General features: G+C 37.6%; 1 protein-coding gene across 2 annotated transcripts in view; it reads left to right on the top strand.

The window, feature by feature from the left end:
* LOC102235603 (syntaxin-binding protein 1) overlaps positions 1-18,781 on the top strand; it is a 28,706-nt gene extending 9,925 nt beyond the window's left edge. The window contains exons 7-20 of one of the 2 annotated variants that reach the window (XM_023338251.1): positions 1,768-1,916; positions 2,079-2,163; positions 3,330-3,460; positions 3,531-3,638; positions 3,731-3,791; positions 5,292-5,357; positions 5,447-5,527; positions 5,634-5,772; positions 6,627-6,736; positions 6,841-6,942; positions 7,219-7,304; positions 8,430-8,584; positions 11,569-11,724; positions 16,478-16,567. In XM_023338251.1, coding sequence (XP_023194019.1) covers positions 1,768-1,916; positions 2,079-2,163; positions 3,330-3,460; positions 3,531-3,638; positions 3,731-3,791; positions 5,292-5,357; positions 5,447-5,527; positions 5,634-5,772; positions 6,627-6,736; positions 6,841-6,942; positions 7,219-7,304; positions 8,430-8,584; positions 11,569-11,678 — 1,383 coding nt within the window. In that variant the 3' untranslated portion in view covers positions 11,679-11,724; positions 16,478-16,567. Of the gene's footprint in view, positions 1-1,767; positions 1,917-2,078; positions 2,164-3,329; positions 3,461-3,530; positions 3,639-3,730; positions 3,792-5,291; positions 5,358-5,446; positions 5,528-5,633; positions 5,773-6,626; positions 6,737-6,840; positions 6,943-7,218; positions 7,305-8,429; positions 8,585-11,568; positions 11,725-16,477 lie in introns of both variants that reach the window. The other variant, XM_005812364.2, reaches the window with a different exon arrangement.
* Positions 18,782-19,168: the final 387 nt, after the last annotated feature.

The raw sequence follows: 19,168 nt of genomic DNA, 5'->3' as shown, positions 1-19,168 counted from the left end.
TGAACGTATTTCACTTTAACATTGATGCAGCTTGTTACTGAATCCCAAAAAGACAGAAAATTAATATTTATTCTAACAATATTGAAGCATAATTATGAAGCAAAAAGGTATTTTGAGGTTAATAGCAGAACAGATGCCCATGTTTTGAAATATTTTTTGTACATTTTTGGAAAAGTGATCAGACTCAGCTGCATATTAAGTCTGATATTATTATATCTTAATAACTGCACACTATTTATCTGTTATAGTCAATCAACCAATCAATCAAGTTTATTTGTATAGAACATTTCAACAAGGCATTTCAAAGAGCTTTATGTCATAAAAACACAAAAATACACTGATAAACTGAAATGTTACATTTTTCTGTGGTAACATCAAAATATTTAAGTTCCATTTATGACGATTCAAAAACAATTTTAGGGTTTTTAGTTTAGGTTTAATTTTCTAGATTTATGGTTCATAGAAGCTGAACGCTGCTTCTCCATGTTTGTTACTATTGTTGTTGTTTTTAAATTTGCTTTTAAATATTTAATACGTTTTGTGTGAACGTTTACACCTGAATCTCCCTTTGTAGGAAATCTGTTTCTATTCTGTTATTTAAATCATAGACTGGATGAGATAAATGTTGTTTGTTGGGAAAATTGCAGAAAAAAATATCCAGATAAAAAGTGTCTTTAGATTGATTAAAGCAGGAAGTGATGCAGTGAAGGACAGGAATACTAACAGCAAGTTTGTTTTGTTTTTTTGATCCGGTTTTAGATTCAGAGAGAAAACAGAGACTCAGATGCTGAGTCATGATTCGCTCTGTTTACCAGAAACTGATCCAGAAACGCTCACATTTCTCACACTGATTCCTTTCCCTCCATGTTTCCACTCCCACAGTCGATTCTGTAATTTTCCTCTCTCCGCTCCTTTTTTATCTTTTTATTTTTCTCTATTTTTCCCTCCATTCTTCCCCATTAACCCATTTTTTGCGGTTTTGCTGCGTTTCTCCTCTCCTGTCAGCAGCGATTAATTCAGAGTCGGTGGTTTTTCTGCTTGAGGCAAAGCGATGAATCTCTGTCCCGCCCACAAGCAGAATGAATGAATCTTATTGGTCGGAGCCGGACATACGCTGACGTTTGTAGCCAATCGCTGCTGAGCAAAGGATCCAACTGCAGAGCAGAAACGAGCTGAAGATGGACAGATGGAGATGGAGGAGAGGAAGAAAACATGAAAAATAGAAAAAAAGACTTTAATAAGAAAGAAAATAAAAACAATAAGAAAGTGAAATAGTGAGAAAAAAGAAAACAACAAAAGAATGAAACACAATAAGAGAGTAAAACGAAAGAGAAAAAAGGAAGGAAGGAAGAGCAACAGGAAGGAAATAAAAAAGAGAGAGAGCAACAGAACAAGTAAAAGAGTGAAAAAATAAAAATAGCAAAAGAAACAAACAAACAAAGAGGCTCATTTTCTGGTTTAAGTAAAATAAATGTTAAATGTTTAAATGTTTGTAGCTAGTAGAAGATAATCGGTTAAACTGGGTTAAACTGGTGTGTGCAGGTTAAACTGGGTTAAACTGGTGTGTGCTGGTTAACTGGGTTAAACTGGTGTGTGCAGGTTAACTGGGTTAAACTGGTGTGTGCAGGTTAACTGGGTTAAACTGGTGTGTGCAGGTTAACTGGGTTAAACTGGTGTGTGCAGGTTAACTGGGTTATACTGGTGTGTGCAGGTTAACTGGGTTAAACTGGTGTGTGCAGGTTAACTGGGTTAAACTGGTGTGTGCAGGTTTACTCCCTGGACAACCCGGACGCCTTCCACAGCTTCTACAGCCCCCATAAGGCCCAGCTGAAGAACCCGGTGATGGAGCGGCTGGCCGAGCAGCTGGCCACGCTCTGCGCCACGCTGAAGGAGTACCCGGCCGTCCGATACCGAGGGTCAGCCATTTTAACTCCTCCAACAATCTGAACCAAAACCTGCAACATTTGGTCTGAATCAGACAGCAAGTACAGAACAGAGACATTCCTCCTTAGGAAGTTTAATTAAATGTATTTGACTGTTTAATATGTTTATGTTTATCCTCGTTTTCTCTCTTTTAGGGAGTACAAGGACAACGCCACCTTAGCCCAGCTGGTTCAGGACAAACTGGATGCCTACAAGGCCGACGACCCCACCATGGGAGAGGTGATTTAATCTAACATCCTTTAAAACTCTAATTTCTTTTTCCTTTTCTGTTTTAGTCCAGTAGACTTGGTTTTATTGGGAACCAAAATTGCAACATTTGTTACATTTTCAATTGGTCCAGTTTCCTTTCGGTGAAACGATCCAAACTAACTGAAAAACCTGTTCCCCTCCTCGCCTGTGGGGGCGCTGCGTCAGGAACCACTGAAGGAAATGAGACAAAAACCTCTGAAGACACCGAGCGCAACTTTCTTCTTCATGAAATGTAAACAAAAATGGAGCGCCGCCAGACTGCAGCAGTTGTAGGATTTCTCGTTTGTCTTTGAGTCATTTCGTTTTGGTTGTATTTACCCACAATGCCCTGCACTGTAGTCCACTTCCTGATTTTGGAACGGTCTCTGGTCCTTTTGACGTTTACAGATTCAAACAGACCCAGAGTTCACTTCAACCGAACTGAGACTGAAGACTGTAGTGAACTAGAGTTCAGTTTTTGGTTGCACATTCACATCTCCCCCCTAATGAACTGGACTTTGTAGGGAAACCTTGGTGTGAACCAACAAACTGAACTCTGGTTCACCTTCAAACCTCGGTCTCAGTTTGGTTGAAGTGAACTTTGGTTCTGTTCGAATGCATATGTGAACACTAAGCGAACCGGAGACCGCTCCAAAAGCAGGAAGTGGACTACAGCCCAGGGCATTCTGGGTAAATACAACCAAAACAAACTCACTAAGTTAGAGCTAACAAGAGAAATGGCTCGTGGATTTTTACCAAAGACAAAAGAGAAATCCTACAACTGCTGAAATCTGATGCTACTCCATTTTTGTTTACATTTTGTGAGGGAAGAAGTTGTGCTGAGTGTCTTCTTCTGTGGTTCTTGGTGCAGCGCCCCCACAGGCGAGGATGGGAACAGGTTGTTCAATTAGTTTGTATCCTTTCACTCAGCTCAATGTGAAAGCGAACCTCAGCAGCTGAAAATGTAACAAATGTTGCCGAATCGAATCAGTCAGGAGTGTAAATACCTTTAAAGACTTTTGCAGAAATGGTTAAAAACATAGAAAGCCTCGATGCTACAGGCCAACCTACAAGTGTTTCAACTGTCTGCAGCCTGTTTGTCCGTTTCTCTGGTCTTTTTGTGTCGTTGACGCCTGTAAGTGTTTCTCCACCTGCAGGGTCCTGATAAGGCCCGATCTCAGCTGATCATCCTGGACCGAGGCTTCGACCCGGTGTCGCCCGTCCTACACGAGCTCACCTTCCAGGCCATGGGCTACGATCTGCTGCCCATCGAGAACGACGTCTACAAGTGAGGGAAAAGCAGAAAAGCAGCTGCAGTCTCTGAGATGGGAGGATAAATCGTCTGTGGTCTTCCTCAGATATGAGACCAGCGGGATGGGAGACTCCCGGGTGAAGGAGGTTCTGCTGCACGAAGACGATGACCTGTGGGTGAGCCTGAGACACAAACACATAGCCGAGGTGTCCCAGTGAGTATCCGCCTTCGTCACGTTCTCTGTTGGAGTAAAGGAACCTCTACGGTAGTTCAAAGGAGCTTATTTTGGTTTTGCTCTGATTTTAGGGAAGTAACACGTCAGCTGAAGGAGTTTTCCTCCAGCAAGAGGATGAACACCGGAGAGAAGGTAAAACCTTAAATCTGAAACTATACCATGAATTAAACCGTGTAAAGATTAATTCATACCAAGTCTAGTTTGTGGAACGAATAAAGTGTTTTAAATTTGTTTTAGGTGCCACTAGGCCTGTAGCAATAACCAATAGATCAATTAATCATATGATAAATTAAAATCGTTTTTGTAGTCTTCAGTCTGGAGTTTTCAATCTCAACTAGCCTTTTTTCTCTACAGAGACTTTATATATTTGTTGTTTCTGTTGTTTTGTTTATTTTTAATATTTAAAATGTCTCCCAGTTCCTGGGTTAAATATTTATTAGAATTTATTATTTATAACTTATAGGACGATTTATCGTCCAGCAAAATTTGTTTTGCGCAACATCAAAACAAAACAAAGAAAGTCTTCCAGCAAAAACTAGAGGGAACATTAATGTTTCTTATGTGTCTCCATAGATTATAAAATTTGACAAATTGTAATTATAAAAATAAATTGAAAAGTTTTGCGCCAGGATGAAATTCTTTTTTACGGTTTTATTAAAATTTGTGTATTTGCCATAAAAACAGTTTTTTTCACGAGTCACATGATCAACTACAGGATGTTACTACTGGCAGAAACAACAAAGAAGACAACAGGAAGTGTTAGAAAATGCACAAACTTATTCATGTTTGATTTCGATTCTTTTTTATTTAATTGAAACACCACAATTGCAAAATTGTGTTTTATTGACATTAGTTGAATATCAACAAAGTTTTACGGACATTTGTAATGGAAACGCAGCAAATGATGGAGAGATAAACGTAGATTAACCCTTCCAGACTGAACCCGTAACTCTGCTCCACTTTGCGCTATCTGAAAAATTCAAACGGTTCCTGAAAGGGGAGACATTGCACTTTCCAGCCAACATCAGGTTATTACGGTAATTTCACTCCCACTGTTGCAGGAAGCAGGTTTTACTTCATTTTAATCTGATTAGATGGAAGTTGCGAAAATAACCTGCTAGATATTGAAAGTTCCAGTTGTTATGGATAAATGTGCAAAAATATTTACTCACAGGACATTTAAAGAACTTTGTACAGTTAAAATGAGCAAAAATATCCGGGTTGAGATTTGAAACTTAGGACTTAGAGGTTTTTTGAAATCATTTAAAAGTAAAATATGAATACATTTTTCTTCTCAGACACCAAACTTAAAACTGAACCTGGAAGATTTATTAAATATTCAAAATAAAACACAACCAAAACCTATAAATAAAACAATTGTTCTTCAGAAATGTCAACAGAATTAAAACGATCCAGCTTACTTTATTATTTAATGTGATTTATTGCTTATTGTGAAAGACTTGTGAAATCATGTTTTTCTCTACCAATGAGGCTGTTTCAAGTTTTTCAAGTTTATTTTCCATCTTTGCAGTGAAAGGACATTAAAAAGTTGAATTACCTTTTATAATTTTAACATAAACTCCATTTAAATCTTTGGTTGTGATTATTATTTAAGCGTTGCTGTGTTTTCAGACCACCATGAGGGATTTGTCCCAGATGCTGAAGAAGATGCCTCAGTACCAGAAGGAGCTCAGCAAGGTGAGAGCCTCATGTTTATCCACATAAAACGTTTCCCTGCGTTGGGTCTGGATAATAACACTCAGTGTTTTGTTTCGTGTTTTTGCCAGTACTCCACTCACCTGCAGCTGGCTGAGGACTGCATGAAGCACTACCAGGGAACAGTGGACAAGCTGTGCCGCGTGGAACAGGTTGGCCCGCGTCAGAATGGAGAACAGCCCGACCCGTTAAAGCAGACAGACAGTACCGCGGTAATGCTGTGAGGAAAAGCATGACTGGTGTGAATTGGTGTTTCAGGACTTGGCTATGGGCACCGACGCCGAGGGGGAGAAGATCAAGGACCCGATGAGGGCCATCGTCCCCATCCTGCTGGACGCCAACGTCAGCACATACGACAAGATCCGCATCATCCTGCTCTACATCTTCCTGAAGAACGGCGAGTAGACGATACATTTACACAGAATAACCCCTCCTCTGTTTCTAATTTTACATTTTATCCAGAATAATTCAGTGAACAAAGACTGAGAAGACATTTTCTATGCTCTACTTTCTTAATCCATATGTATAAACTGCAGGTCTGTGTCTGGTGAATTTAAACATGTTTGTTTTTTATTCAGTGGATAGAAAATGCAAAAATTTTACTGAACTAATAGAAATACTTCATTATAAAATTACTCAAGTAAAAGTAAGTAGTTACTACAAAACTATGGACAAAAAGGGGTTTATTTACTTTGCAAGACAGCAAATACCTGATGATGAAGGTAATAAAAATGTGTTTCTCTTTTGGGTCAAAAGTGTTTATACAGTTTCTGCAAAGCTGGTAGTGGTGGAGTTTAAATGAGACACAGAGGACAATTTACTGCATTTCCTACGGCATGGAGACGATTTACAACGTTTCCTACGGTATGGAGACGATTTTAAACGTTTCTTACGGTATGGAGACGATTAGCAACGTTTCCTACGGTTCTAGATGAGGATATTATGCTAAGAGACACGAAGCTGAAGTTGGTTTCCGATTGCAGTTCAGTAAATCATCTCTAGTGCGTGAGAAACGTCCGTCTCTCGTTTAAACTCCACCACCTCTATCAGCTTTGCAGAGTCTTTATAAACACCCTTCTCAACCAAAAGAGAAACACAATATTTTTCAAAGATTTTCTAGGGATCTTGAGAAAGTAAGTCAGGATTGCTTTTTTTCCCCTAATGGCCCTTTCTTTAATTTTACAACCTCATATCTCAAAATGTAATTTGCTTTCTTCCCGTTGGAGCTGAATATATTAAGTGTGTTTGCAGGTATTACAGAGGAGAACCTGAACAAGCTGATCCAACACGCTCAGATCCCCCCTGAGGACAGTGAGATCATCACCAACATGGCTCACCTCGGCGTCCCCATCGTCACAGATGTACGATTCTCGCCTCTGATCATCTAACCTGTTAATTTAACGTGTTTTTAAGTCATTTCCGTTCTGCTTTTTCTTGACTCTTTGGTCCTCCTTTGCTTTCTCAGTCCACCCTTCGCAGAGGAAAGAAGATGGACAGGAAGGAGCGAGTGAGCGAACAAACCTACCAGCTTTCTCGCTGGACTCCGCTGATCAAGGACATCATGGAGGTAACACACAGCTACAAATCACAGCTGAAGAAGCTGAAAAAATTAATAACTAGAATGAAAACTCAGGAACTTTCCCTTTACATTTGGGTATTTGTTTTTTACTTCAAGCAAAAATAAGTCAGACTAACTGATTGGTTATTTAATTTTAACTCAACATGAATCCAAATCAGCTTTAGTCAAACATTTCCAGTTTGTGTTTCATCAACATATTTAGTGACTCAAGTGGTTTTATGCCTGTTTCTATGAGTAATAACTGTTTTATCGTGTTTCCTGCAGGATGCGATCGATGACAAACTGGACACCAAACACTATCCGTACATCTCCACCCGCTCCTCTGCTTCCTTCAGCACCACTGCAGTCAGGTATTCACGTTCTGGAGACATTTTGGATCTTTTCTCTCTACAGACTGAGGGTTTGGATCGATTGTAGTTGGACAGAAGATGAGTCAGATAACTGTAGCTTACTGGTGATTGGCAGGTAGTGATCTATAAATTAATTAGGTCGTCAATCAGACTTTCTGCAGACCAAATGAAAACAGAAAATTGATTGATAAAAAGCCTGTTTTGAACAAATTGAGATAAAATTAAAGCTGCAGCTCAGACAAACATTTCTGAACTGGACACCCAGTTACACCAGCTTGTCGTCTGTTACTGGGAACAGTTTGGTGTTGATTAATTCAAGTAGGTCAACCTTTCAAAAATAAAACACTAAACTTCCTTTAAGGGCTTTGGTGATCTCAGTATTTGACCATTATTCAAATAGCATTCACAAAAAATCTGTATTTTGATAACTTTAGATCCCTCATTCTTAACAGACTCACCACTTTTCAGGCCAATTGATCAAAACCTTTCAAAGGCTAAAAATGGCCAAAACTGGGTCAAAACCAATCAGAATTCCAAGTTCAATCCAAAATGGCCGACTTCCTGTTTGTTGTAAAGTTCGAGTTCAAGAGTTTTGTTCATGTTCTGGGAATTTCCAGAATTGTGCCAAATTTTATACTCAAATTTTCAAGTCATAGTTTCACACTGTCAAGTAAGATAAATAAGGATAATTTTTAACATTGCCAGGGGGCGCTGTTGAGCTAATTCTGTTGTGACTTTTGCAAAAAGCTTAAACTATTTGAACAATTCAGAAGTTGGAGCTTGGCCTGGCTATAACGTCACAACCAATTTTAGGTTGTATTTCTGTTGTAAGTGGGAAAACCAATAATTACTAAACCAAATTATTTTTGGTGCAAACTATTAATGTTACCAATAAAACCCAATAATATTGTTTTATTTTTTCTGATTTATGCGCTCAAATGCTAAAACGTTTGAAAAAATACTTTATGTACCAAACTGTTCAAAGTGTTAAAAATATTTCATAGGTAACTCTGGGCTGCTTTGATAAAAATAATAATTGATTGAAAAATAATGCTAATGTGTTAGCATGACGAGTGGAGAGAAAAGCTAAAATCTTGAACATAAATTATGTTTTTTCTGCGGCAGTGCTCGATATGGACACTGGCACAAGAACAAGACCCCGGGAGAGTACCGCACCGGCCCCCGACTGATGGTGTTCATCATCGGAGGCGCGTCTTTCAGCGAGATGCGCTGCGCCTACGAGGTCACGCAGGCTAACGGGAAGTGGGAAGCCGTCATTGGTGAGTGCAGCAACGTTGGATCTTGGATCCTCACTTTAACTTAGTTTTCTACTGAGCCGCACAAGATAATCTGCAGACATGTGGCTTCAAAAAGCCCTACATTTATCGTTAGCTGCAATCCAAACAGGTTTAATTAACCTGGAATCCAGTTAAGAAGTTCGTTCACTTCAGTGAAAGGTTGCCTGGTTGGGATTTTAAAGTTCGGTCCAGTGAATTTCCAGTAAGTTTTGGAAATATTTCATCAAAACCTGGGCAGTAAAATCTGTCCCGTCTGGGTCATTCAGAAGGAAAAACTCAAAGTTTTGTCCAGCAAACTCCTCCCTCATTTGTATTTCAAAGTTATTGACGGTGTCTTGCAAAATTATTTATAATCTTTGAGTTTTTTTTTCCCATTTTTTGACATTACAACCACAGATTTCTATTTTATTGGGGTTTTATTTGATGAGCTAACATAAAATTAATAGGAAATTAATAATTTCTCCATTAAAAACACCTAATTGAGAAGTTTAGTCTGATACCCCTAAATAAATAAAAAAAGTCTTCAGCATTTTGCTAACTTTAGCATTTTTAGCTAGGTTTAGCGTACTTAGCAAAACTCAACAACTATAAAAACTGAAACCAGGAATGAAGGATTTAAAGAATCACTTCCTGAAGTTCAAACCGTAAATGTAGGTTGTGCAATAACAAATTTGGTCCTATGCTAAGTCTGACATGCTGGGTGTGAATATGGTTGATATTAGCACTTTAGCGTTAGCTTTTACTCAGTACTTTGTTGGTGTAGCACTTTTTATTTTACATTTATTTAATTTCCAGCATCTATAAAGTATTTTTTAATTGAATTAGCATTAGCAGAGCTAACGTTTGTAATTAGTACTTTAGCGTAGTTTCTACATGTTTTTTCATCAACTCAAATTTAAGACTTTTTAAGACAATTGTGAATAGAATTTAAGACCCGTATCACAACAGAAATGTACGAACTCCGACCAGTCAGATGGAAATAAATTTACACTTACCCACGATACACACAAAAAAATAGCTAGCTAGTCTAGAGTATGTTAGCATCTAGTTAGCGTTAGCCTCAACCACCTTGAGTCACAGATGTTTAAATGTGACTCAAACTTTTACCTGACAGAAAAATCCTGCGAGAATAAAAACAAAATGTATATGAGATTAAATAGTTCTGTTGAAACAAAATGGACCTGTGATTAACAAATTTAAGACTTTTTAATGATACATGGACACCATGTTTAAGGTTAGCGCAGCTGACTTTTTAGTTGGCAGTGATAGAGATAAATTTATTTTTATAGTACATTTCATCAACCAATTACAAAACAAGCAATAAACATTAAATTTTGTCAAAATCGTCAATCAAATACATCGATCAAAGTCAAAAGTAATTCTAACCAGGTGAGTTTTTAGTCTAGATTTAAAGGAACTCAGTGTTTCAGCTGTTTTTCAGTTTTATGGAAGTTTGTTCCAGATTCGTGGAGCATAGAAGCTGAATGCCGCTTCTCCATGTTTGGTTCTGGGGGAAAACACCAAAAATACTTTCTTCCATTTCTGAATCTTGAGTTTCTTTTTGATAATCCATCACATAGAATCCCAGTAAACGGTTCCAGTTTGTGGTTGTGGTGAGACGAAATGTGGAAAACTCAGAAGATGTGGATTATTTTGCAAGGTACGGTACCGACTGTGTCACATCGGTTCTGTTGTGGCTATTAGTACTGACGTCTTAAAGCTGAACCACCCACTGTTTTCTTGTTTCCTGTTGCTTTAGCTGTTGTCTCTCAATCAACTGTTATCTTTAACTTGCAGCCTTGTCTTCTTCTGTCTTTTTTTGTTGGCGTGTTTGTGACCCGAGTGAAGTTGGCTCCTCCCACCTTCTTCAAATCTAACAAAATTGGTGTCAAACGTTTGTGCAGCAAACATTTTCATTTGTGCCGCTGTCTCTTTAAAGATATTGATAAAAACATTTCCAGAGGTATTTATCAATATCGTTAAAGAAAAACCACCACAAATGAAAATATTTACTGCACAACCAAAGTTGATTGACACCAAGTTTGTTTGAATTTGTAAATCTGAGCAGGGAAGTGGTTGACCTCTGACCTCTGGAAACTTTATTATCTTAAAATGATAGCGGCACAAACAATACATTTTTTTGTGCAAACGTTTGACACCAATTTTGTTAGATTATGTAATGTGGGGCTGGAGGGCTGGTTGACCTTGTGACCTTTAAACTTTGATTAATGTCTTCAAAGTAAAAGACTGGTTGTCCTTTCATAACCTTTGGAAACCTTTTTATTAATACTTATCTTTAATATCTTTAAAGTGACAGCGGCACAAACAAAAAATTTGCTGCACAAACGTTTGACACCAATTTTGCTAGATTTGGGTAATTGGGAGCGTTGGTTGAACTTTTAACCTTTAAACTTTAATATCTTCAAACCAAAAGCAGCACAAACAAAATATTTTACAGCACAAACAGCGCAGAGTTGATTGACATAAATTATATTTGATTTAGTAAATGTGAGCAGGGCAATCGTTGATCTCTAATGACTTCTGGAAACATTTATCAATATCTTTAAAACAATAGCGGCACAAAACAAACGTTTGACACCGATTTTAGGTTTGGGTGATGAGGGGAGTTAGTTGACCTTTCAACTTTCATTAATATTGTCAAAGCAAAAGCAGCACAAACGAAAACATTTTACACCAACTTTGTTAGGTTTTCATAACGGCTGGTTGAACTTTTGACCTTTAAACCTTTTTTAATATCAGCAGCACAAACGTTGGTCACCAGTTGTATTTGTAGCAGGCGGAGGGTCCGACTTCACTCGGTTGGTACCGCCCTGTGGGTCCATGTCTGCCAGTGGACGAGTGTCTGTGTGTTTTCTCTTCACGTCGTTTTTTGGGGGTTTATTTTGGAGAGTCGGGCTGTGGGATGCTGTGAGACGAGTGGTGAAGCCGCCTCTGTTCCTTCACAGGTTCCACCCACTTGCTCACCCCAACCAAATTCTTATCGGACCTGCAGCACCCCGACTTCCGAGAGTCCACTAGGGTGTCCTTTGAGGACGCACAGCCCTCAGACGAGTGAGGCAGAGACAGATTGGGAGGGAGGGAGACAGAAATCACAGGACAAAGTAAAGGCAGCCGCTCAGAGAAGCCCTTTCTGAACGTTTAGCACAAAGGGCTTCGTTTTGGTTCCTCCCTCTTCTTTAAACACTCAGAACTGTTTTATGTACCTCACCTTCCTCCTCCTCTTCCTCCCCGTTTCCCACTGGGATGGGCATTCCTGATCCCTCCTCACTGCATGGTCCGCTCCAACTCCGGCAGGCTCTTCTCTATTTAAAACCAAAATAATCAAATTAAAAGCTTTGATTTGGGTGAATCTGTAGATCGAGTCTCGCCTGTGGAGGTCGGCGGCGGCGGTGGCGGCGGCCATGCCCTGAGGAGGTCGTGGCTCCATCCCTGCTGCCTCCTCTCCTCATCTCAGCCGGTGGATTAAATCGCTCTGATTTATGACGGCCACCCAAAGCTCCTTCAGACCGTCTCACTCATTCACCTTTAACCCCCGACATCTTCACCGTGTGGCGCCGTCAGTTCTACTGCTGTCCTGCAGAGCACAAACTTTGGCTGGTCACCTTTAGCCCGCCGTCACATGATAATACAAGGGTGTCCAAAGTGCGGGGCGGGGGCCGTTTGTGGCTCTTGGAATGATTTTTTTTGTGGTCGTCAAGAATTATGCAAATTTGACTCGTTCAGCTCAGATGATTAACAAAGAGGAAGAGTTTTTATTTTTAGTCAGGGTTTAAATTATTACCAATCATGGAGTTTTAGGGCCAAACTAAGAATGAAAAATGAATAAAAATATGTGAAAAAAGTAAAAATAATGAGAATAAAGTCATTATTACAGCTTTATTCTAGTAACATTATGACTTTATTCTTGTAATATTTACTTTATTTTCATATTTTTACGACTTTATTCTTGTCATTTTATTTATTTTTTTTAGTGTGGCCCAAATACTCCATCATAATCACCAACATAATTCTCTTAGTATAGAAAATATAAAGTACAACACAAAGTATTTGTCTGTTTATAAGTGAAACCATGTTTATCCAGAGACTTTTACTGAAAAGCTCACTTTGCTGCACTGAAATCAACTTTTAATTTATTTAATTAAACTTGACTAATTAGAGCGTTTTGAAAGTAAGTTGCCCAGAAGAAACTGAAAACTAGATTCTCGTCTTTTAATACCAAAGTTTTGAATCAACAGTGAATAATGAAACAATTTTACTGCTGTAGCACCTTGAATTTATTTCATTTTTTTGGCCCATGAGAACTTGTGACTTGACTAACTTGGCCAAAAGTTTGGACACCCCTGTGCTAATATAACTCGCGACTCGTCTGCAGACGGTAAAAAACACAAAGCAAACTTTTTTTGTAATCTTCTGAAGCCCCCAAAATTAAAAACCGGCTAAACGTGCAGTTAGTGGTACAACAAACACAAACGTTGGACAGGAGGTTCTTTCCATTAGTGAAAAAATTAATTAGAGCTGACGCAAGAGAAGCTTCAATAAAAAGGAAAACCAGAAAACAAAGAGCTAATATCAGCAAAGGCTCCTTTAGGTTTTTCTTCAGTCGACAAGAAAAACCATTAGAGACCAGAGATTACAAAAAAGTCTGGCTTTATTAAAGGAAAAGAGACAAACTGAGCAGAAAAAAGAAACTTTCTACAGACCGAAACATCTTAAAGTCATCTTAAACCGTGAAATGCTGCAACTTGGCCTCCATCTCATGTACGACTAACCTGCTAAAGCATTACTGTTTTCCTAAACAAAATGGCCCCCAAATCTTTACCAAACACTCCAAAAATGTTTGGCTTGATTAAAGGAAAACTGAGTTGAGAAAGAAACTTTCTACAGACCTAAAAAGCAACATTTGAAAGTCCATAACCCCAATAAATTAAAGGTTTTCATGTAATACTACAACTTGGACTCCATCCAAACATCCAGTATTTAGATTAATATGCTAAATTATGGTTTTCCTGAACAAAATGGCCGCCACTTACTTAAGGAGACCAGGAAAACCATTGCCCAAGATCTTTACCAAAAGTTACAAAAGAGTCTGGCTTCCTTAGAGGAAAACAAACAAAGCAGAAAAAAATCATATGAAAAACCAGAAAAAAACCAGAAAAACCATTTTGTGTACGACTAACATGCTAAAGCATTATGGTTTTCCTGAACAAAATGGCCGCCACTTACTTCAATTGACCAGAAAAACTATTGCCCCAAAATCTCTACCAAAGATTGCAAAAAATGTCAGGCTTCCTTAAAGACGAACTAAACTTCCTACAGACCTAAACATCAGTGAACACAGTAATCAAACCCATTAAATAAAAGGTTTTCCTGTAATGCTACAACTTGGCCTCCATCTTATAAACTACGGTTTTCTTGAGCAAAATGGCCGCCACTTGCTCCAACAGATCTACGTTTAAAGCTTTGTTGTTTTAGACGCATTCGGAGAATCTGTGTAGTTAGAAATCAGAGTCCAGAGTGTTGTGTTTCTGTTGCAGGGAAAACCCCACAAAGCTGTTTGTTTTCAGAACAACATACTCAAACATTTCAATCTTTAACAAGTCTTTTCTCACTTCACCATCAAATTCTGCCTCCAACAGATGGAAAAACTCTCAGCTTTGCATCAGAAACAAACCTTATTACTGGTGAAAGGTGCTGGCAGTAAATCAAACTCCCGTTTGCCTCAGAAATAATTTAAACATCCAAATATTTGAGCTAATTTGGTAAAGTTGTGGCACAAACTGTTTGCTTTACTCCAAAAAGCACCTTTCACGTTGTATGATGTCACTAATGTGTCTTCAGCCGCCACATACGCACCTCCTCTGTCTCAGAGATTCATATTTTGACTTTGGATTTTATAATTTCTTCAGGGTTTTTGTAGCTTTTCCTCTGCAGACAGAATATTAGATTAGGAAGTTCGGATATTCTGCCATTTTAACTTTACTTTCAACCACACCGACTCTAAAACCTGCTCTTCAAAAATCTTAAGTGAAACTCGGTATATTCTGGTAGGTTACACACAAAGTGATACATCTATGCATTTTACTTTCTGCTGATTCTGAGGATTGTGGAGTTCATCTCATAGAAACCCAAAATGTAGCTTCTTGGATATTTGGTGTATTTTTATAAGACAAAAAATAAACATTTTTGAAAGTAGAAGTATGTTGGTCTTGGGACCAAAATGACCCACAAAAAGCTAATATCCATTAAAAACACTTAAAACCTTTTAGTTTAATCGTTCTAACACCAAATATACCAACATACGCACGGTGGAAACTTCCCTAACACCTGCAGTATTCCTTATCTCCACTCTTGGGATTTCAGCCAATCACCTTACAGCATGACAAATGGAGCTCCCGGATTGGCTGCTTTGGAAACGACAGCCAATAGCGCGTCAGCTTCCCTAGATTTGTTTTCTCCCAAATACTTTGGACGTGCTTTACGGACAAATCTCTGATTAGGTGAATTTTCTGTGAATAATTTGGAGTTATATCCCACAAAACAATTAGCAAACACTAAACCGCTAATAATTATTGCTAAAAAATATATATTTTTTACAAAATTGTAGAGCATTTTTAAATGTCTGGAGAAGCGATTTATAAATAAAATGTATTATTATTAAAAGTTTGCACCCAAGAATTAATGGGAAGTTTAGTTGAATTAAAAGGAGATGCAGAAAAATGTTTATATCATTTCACATCTGCCTTTATTTGCAATTGGTGTGAACTTGGTAATCGATTAACTTATTGATGATTGTGACGATTAATCGGGAAAAAATGTCATTCTAAAAATTTTATTTAACAGCTTAAACCTTTTTGTACAATATTAGAAATACATTAAAAATGCAAATAAACAAATCAGTTCCTTTTATAAATGAGAAAATAAACATTTTATTGGTAAAGTTAAAACATATTTACACATATGTTTTTATCTTAAATGCAAAATGTATATTTGGCTTGAATGTTATTTTCCATCAAATGACCTTTTTGTTTTAACTCCAGTTAACAACTGATTACAAGTTAGTTGAAGATTATTTTACTAGTTAGTCATGATTAATCACTTTTCTACCTACATTGCTGTATTAAACATAAATCTTTATTGATCACATATTTTTGCGAAGGACTACATTTTGGGTTTTTTATTCGCTGCAAACCACAACCAAACATCTGAAATATAACAAAGTGGAAATGAAATATTGCTAAACTCACATTTTCACAGCCGTAAACATGTTTCAATGTGGAATTGGTTTAAATTCAAAGCGCAGTAAAAGTCGATACTGAACATTTCTCTCTGTGTGCTTATGAGACCAAACAGCTGCTTCTGTTTGGACCGGATGTTGTGAAGTGTTTCTGGTAGAGAGAGCTTGTAGTCATTTCCTGCCTGCTCATGTGTTTCGTGTTGTGACCGATGGTTTCGGCCGCATGTGCATGCTAATAATGCATCGAAGTCCCAGCAGCGCAGCATTTACAGCTGAATAGCTAAAATATTTCCGCTGTTTGGTTTAAGAAATAAAGAATCCTTTGAATTGTTCTTGTTTCTCTGAGAAACGTCAGTAACGGGAAACCAGACAAAGTAAATCTTTGGTTTTTATAGCGTCTATTTAAAGTGAATATTGTTTTTTTTTTTCCTACATGATTCATTATTAACCTTCTGACTAACTGATTATGATTTCATAACTCCGGGCTTCCATCTTTTCTTTCAACGGCTGCTGTCATCTGCCTTAGGCATTCATAACAAAAGCTGAGAACACATTTTATTTTGCTTTAAATGTAACTAAACGCTCAGATTTAATGCTGCGTTTGTGTGTGTTGTCTCCAGGATCGACCCACATCTTCACTCCCACCTGCCTGCTGGAGCAGCTCAAGGCCATGAACAAACCAGACGAGGAAGTCACGAGCTAAGAATCCTCCTCTTCATCTTTCCCAGCCAAATCCATCAGTTATGTATGCATAATGCCTGGAAAAGAGAAAAACAAAGACGGAAAAAATATATATCAAAGAATAAAACTGTTGCAAGTATTCTTGTTTTACAATGGATGCAACTAATTAAATTTATTTAAAAAAGATGATATTTGAAGGCCAGATAAAATGCAATGTACCAAAATGTCCTATTGTATGCTAACATTATGCCAGGATGTGTAAACAGTTTTTTCCTCCAGCGTTCCTCCTCCCTGTGGGTTTTACTGTTGGCAGATCGAAGGGGGATGTGCAATTTGAGACGACATTTTGTAAAATATATCATGCAATATAAATGTATTCACATATTTCAGCAGAGAGGAGCGCCATCCGCCCATCTGACATGTTTGTATTCAGTAGCATGCTTGGACTCGTGTGGACTGTTCCGTGTTTTTGTGTCGAGTGTTTTGAGTGCAGAGGAGTTAGCGATTAGCTTACTATCTTGGGGTTGAATACGATGCCAAAAACTTCTGAGTGTCAAACTATTAAAAACGATGCTGGGTAACTAAAAATACAGCTGCCTCCTGCTCTCAACTCATCTCCAGATTTAATTAAATATTTTTTCTTTCAAGGTTTTATGCTAATTAGCTATTAGCTACCTAAGCTAATGGCTAAAAGCAACCAAACCGTGTTACATTTGTTTACAAAATGTAACACTTGCACAAAAGTAAACTATAGCAAGTGCAAAAATAAGTCCTAAATACCGTACGTTGGTAATCACTTTGTTTACAACAGTAGCTTCTTAGCATGTAGCTGCCAACAAAAATGCTAATTAGCCGTTAGCAAAGAAATCTGATCAGCCAAATCTAAATTTTTACCCAATTTTGTTTTGAAAGTGTCTTTAAAGTCGTGTGTCAGTTCTACATTAATCCACAAAAAACGTTTTACAACAATTAACTTTCTGCCAAAATTTAATTGGCCTGAGCTAATAGCTCATTAGCTTGAGCTAATGAGCTAAACCTTTTCCTTCTATTAACCATTTAAAAATAAATTTTACGTCACCACATTTAAATATTTACAACTTAAACTTATGAGTTTAGCTTGTCTGCTAGCTAGAGTGAAACAAGTAGGCTAAGCTAGCCAGTTAAGTTAACAATTTTTCTCCTTCTGTTACTGTATATCCTTGTAATTTGTTTCCTATTTTGAAAATCTGAATACATTTCATTTGATAAAAAAGAACAACATCATCTTAGCAGTTTTTCTCCAGTTGAATTTGCTAACTAGCTATTTGCTAACCAAGCTAATAAGCTAATTTACCGAACCTGGCTGTTTTTCTGTAGTAAAAACGTTACTGAAAATGTTAAGCACATGACGGGCACCAACAGGGAGAACAATGTTAGAGATTTTTACGTTCTTCTTGTTTGTGTCGGCTTGTTTGACTCTCAAAAAAACTAAGTTCTTGGTTTCAGTATTCACCCAATAAGCTCAGCTAGGAAGAGAAACAAAAAAATATCAAATGAAAGCTAAAACCTTCACCCCTCCTTACTGTAATTTCCTGCACCAACCTTTTTTCCACTCAAACAGAAGTTATTGTTAAAAAAGGCTGTTGCTTGCTGATATTAATGATTAATCCTAAGAGGCCCAGCTGTGTTTCAGTATTGTATCCTGTCAGATTATTAGTACTAATCGGGCCTTGCACTGAGTAAGTAGTGTCGTGTATCTGCCATACGTTGCTGTTTAAGCGTCTTACTGTTGAATTGTGATTTATTTTAAAGCAGTGCAGTAGTGAAAACATTTCTGTGAAGCCGCTGTGTTTGTGACGTTTTAGCTGTAGATGTTAAACTAGGTAAAATATTTACTACTATACTTTGTTTTTCCCTGTGGTGCAACGTAACCCCGTCCCTGAAGTTGAATGGCTTTGCAATGATAAAACTAAACCTGCGTGATATCGCCTCCCTTCTGTAGGCCAAACAAGTCGTATTTTGCACTATGATGAGTTTTCTGTGATGCAAATGCTTGAGGTTTTTTTATATATATATATAATTATAATTTAGGCTTTATTTGCCCAATCACTGTATTTATTTAAAAGTTATTCATCAGAGAAAAATAACAGTCTGTCCTCTTTCACTTATTGGGACTGTATGTTTGCGAGTGTGTAAGCACAAACAGTACAACCATGTGTACCGACATGTTACTAAGGCTGTCTAATAAATTGGCTTCCATGACATATCGCCGTCTTTCACATCTTATACATGTCACTGGATTTCTATTATCTACTTAATATTTAACTAAAATTAAACTGAAGCTGGGTTTTGGCGGTTTGGGTGAGAAAAGTGGAGAAGAAATTATGATTTATCATTAATTTTATAGTATTTTATATTTTTGGTGTTAAGTCAAAAATATAAACCAATGTGATGAGTTTAGATAAAAGTTCAGACTAAAATTCAAGTGAAAATGTGTAAGTTTAATGTAAAATAAAAGCTAAATGTCTGACTTACATTAAAGCTGGTCGGCGCCATCTGCTGGTGAGCGGAGATCTCTGCAGGTCGTAGGTCACATATCCCATCTGGTCACATGACTAAAATTATACCTAAAATAATGTCAAGCTCTTATT

This window comes from Xiphophorus maculatus, chromosome 8 (genome assembly GCF_002775205.1).
Source record: "Xiphophorus maculatus strain JP 163 A chromosome 8, X_maculatus-5.0-male, whole genome shotgun sequence".
NCBI classification, from domain to species: Eukaryota; Metazoa; Chordata; class Actinopteri; order Cyprinodontiformes; family Poeciliidae; genus Xiphophorus; species Xiphophorus maculatus.
The sequence above is the reverse complement of the archived record's forward strand: the minus strand, read 5'-3'. Positions and strand labels throughout refer to the sequence as shown.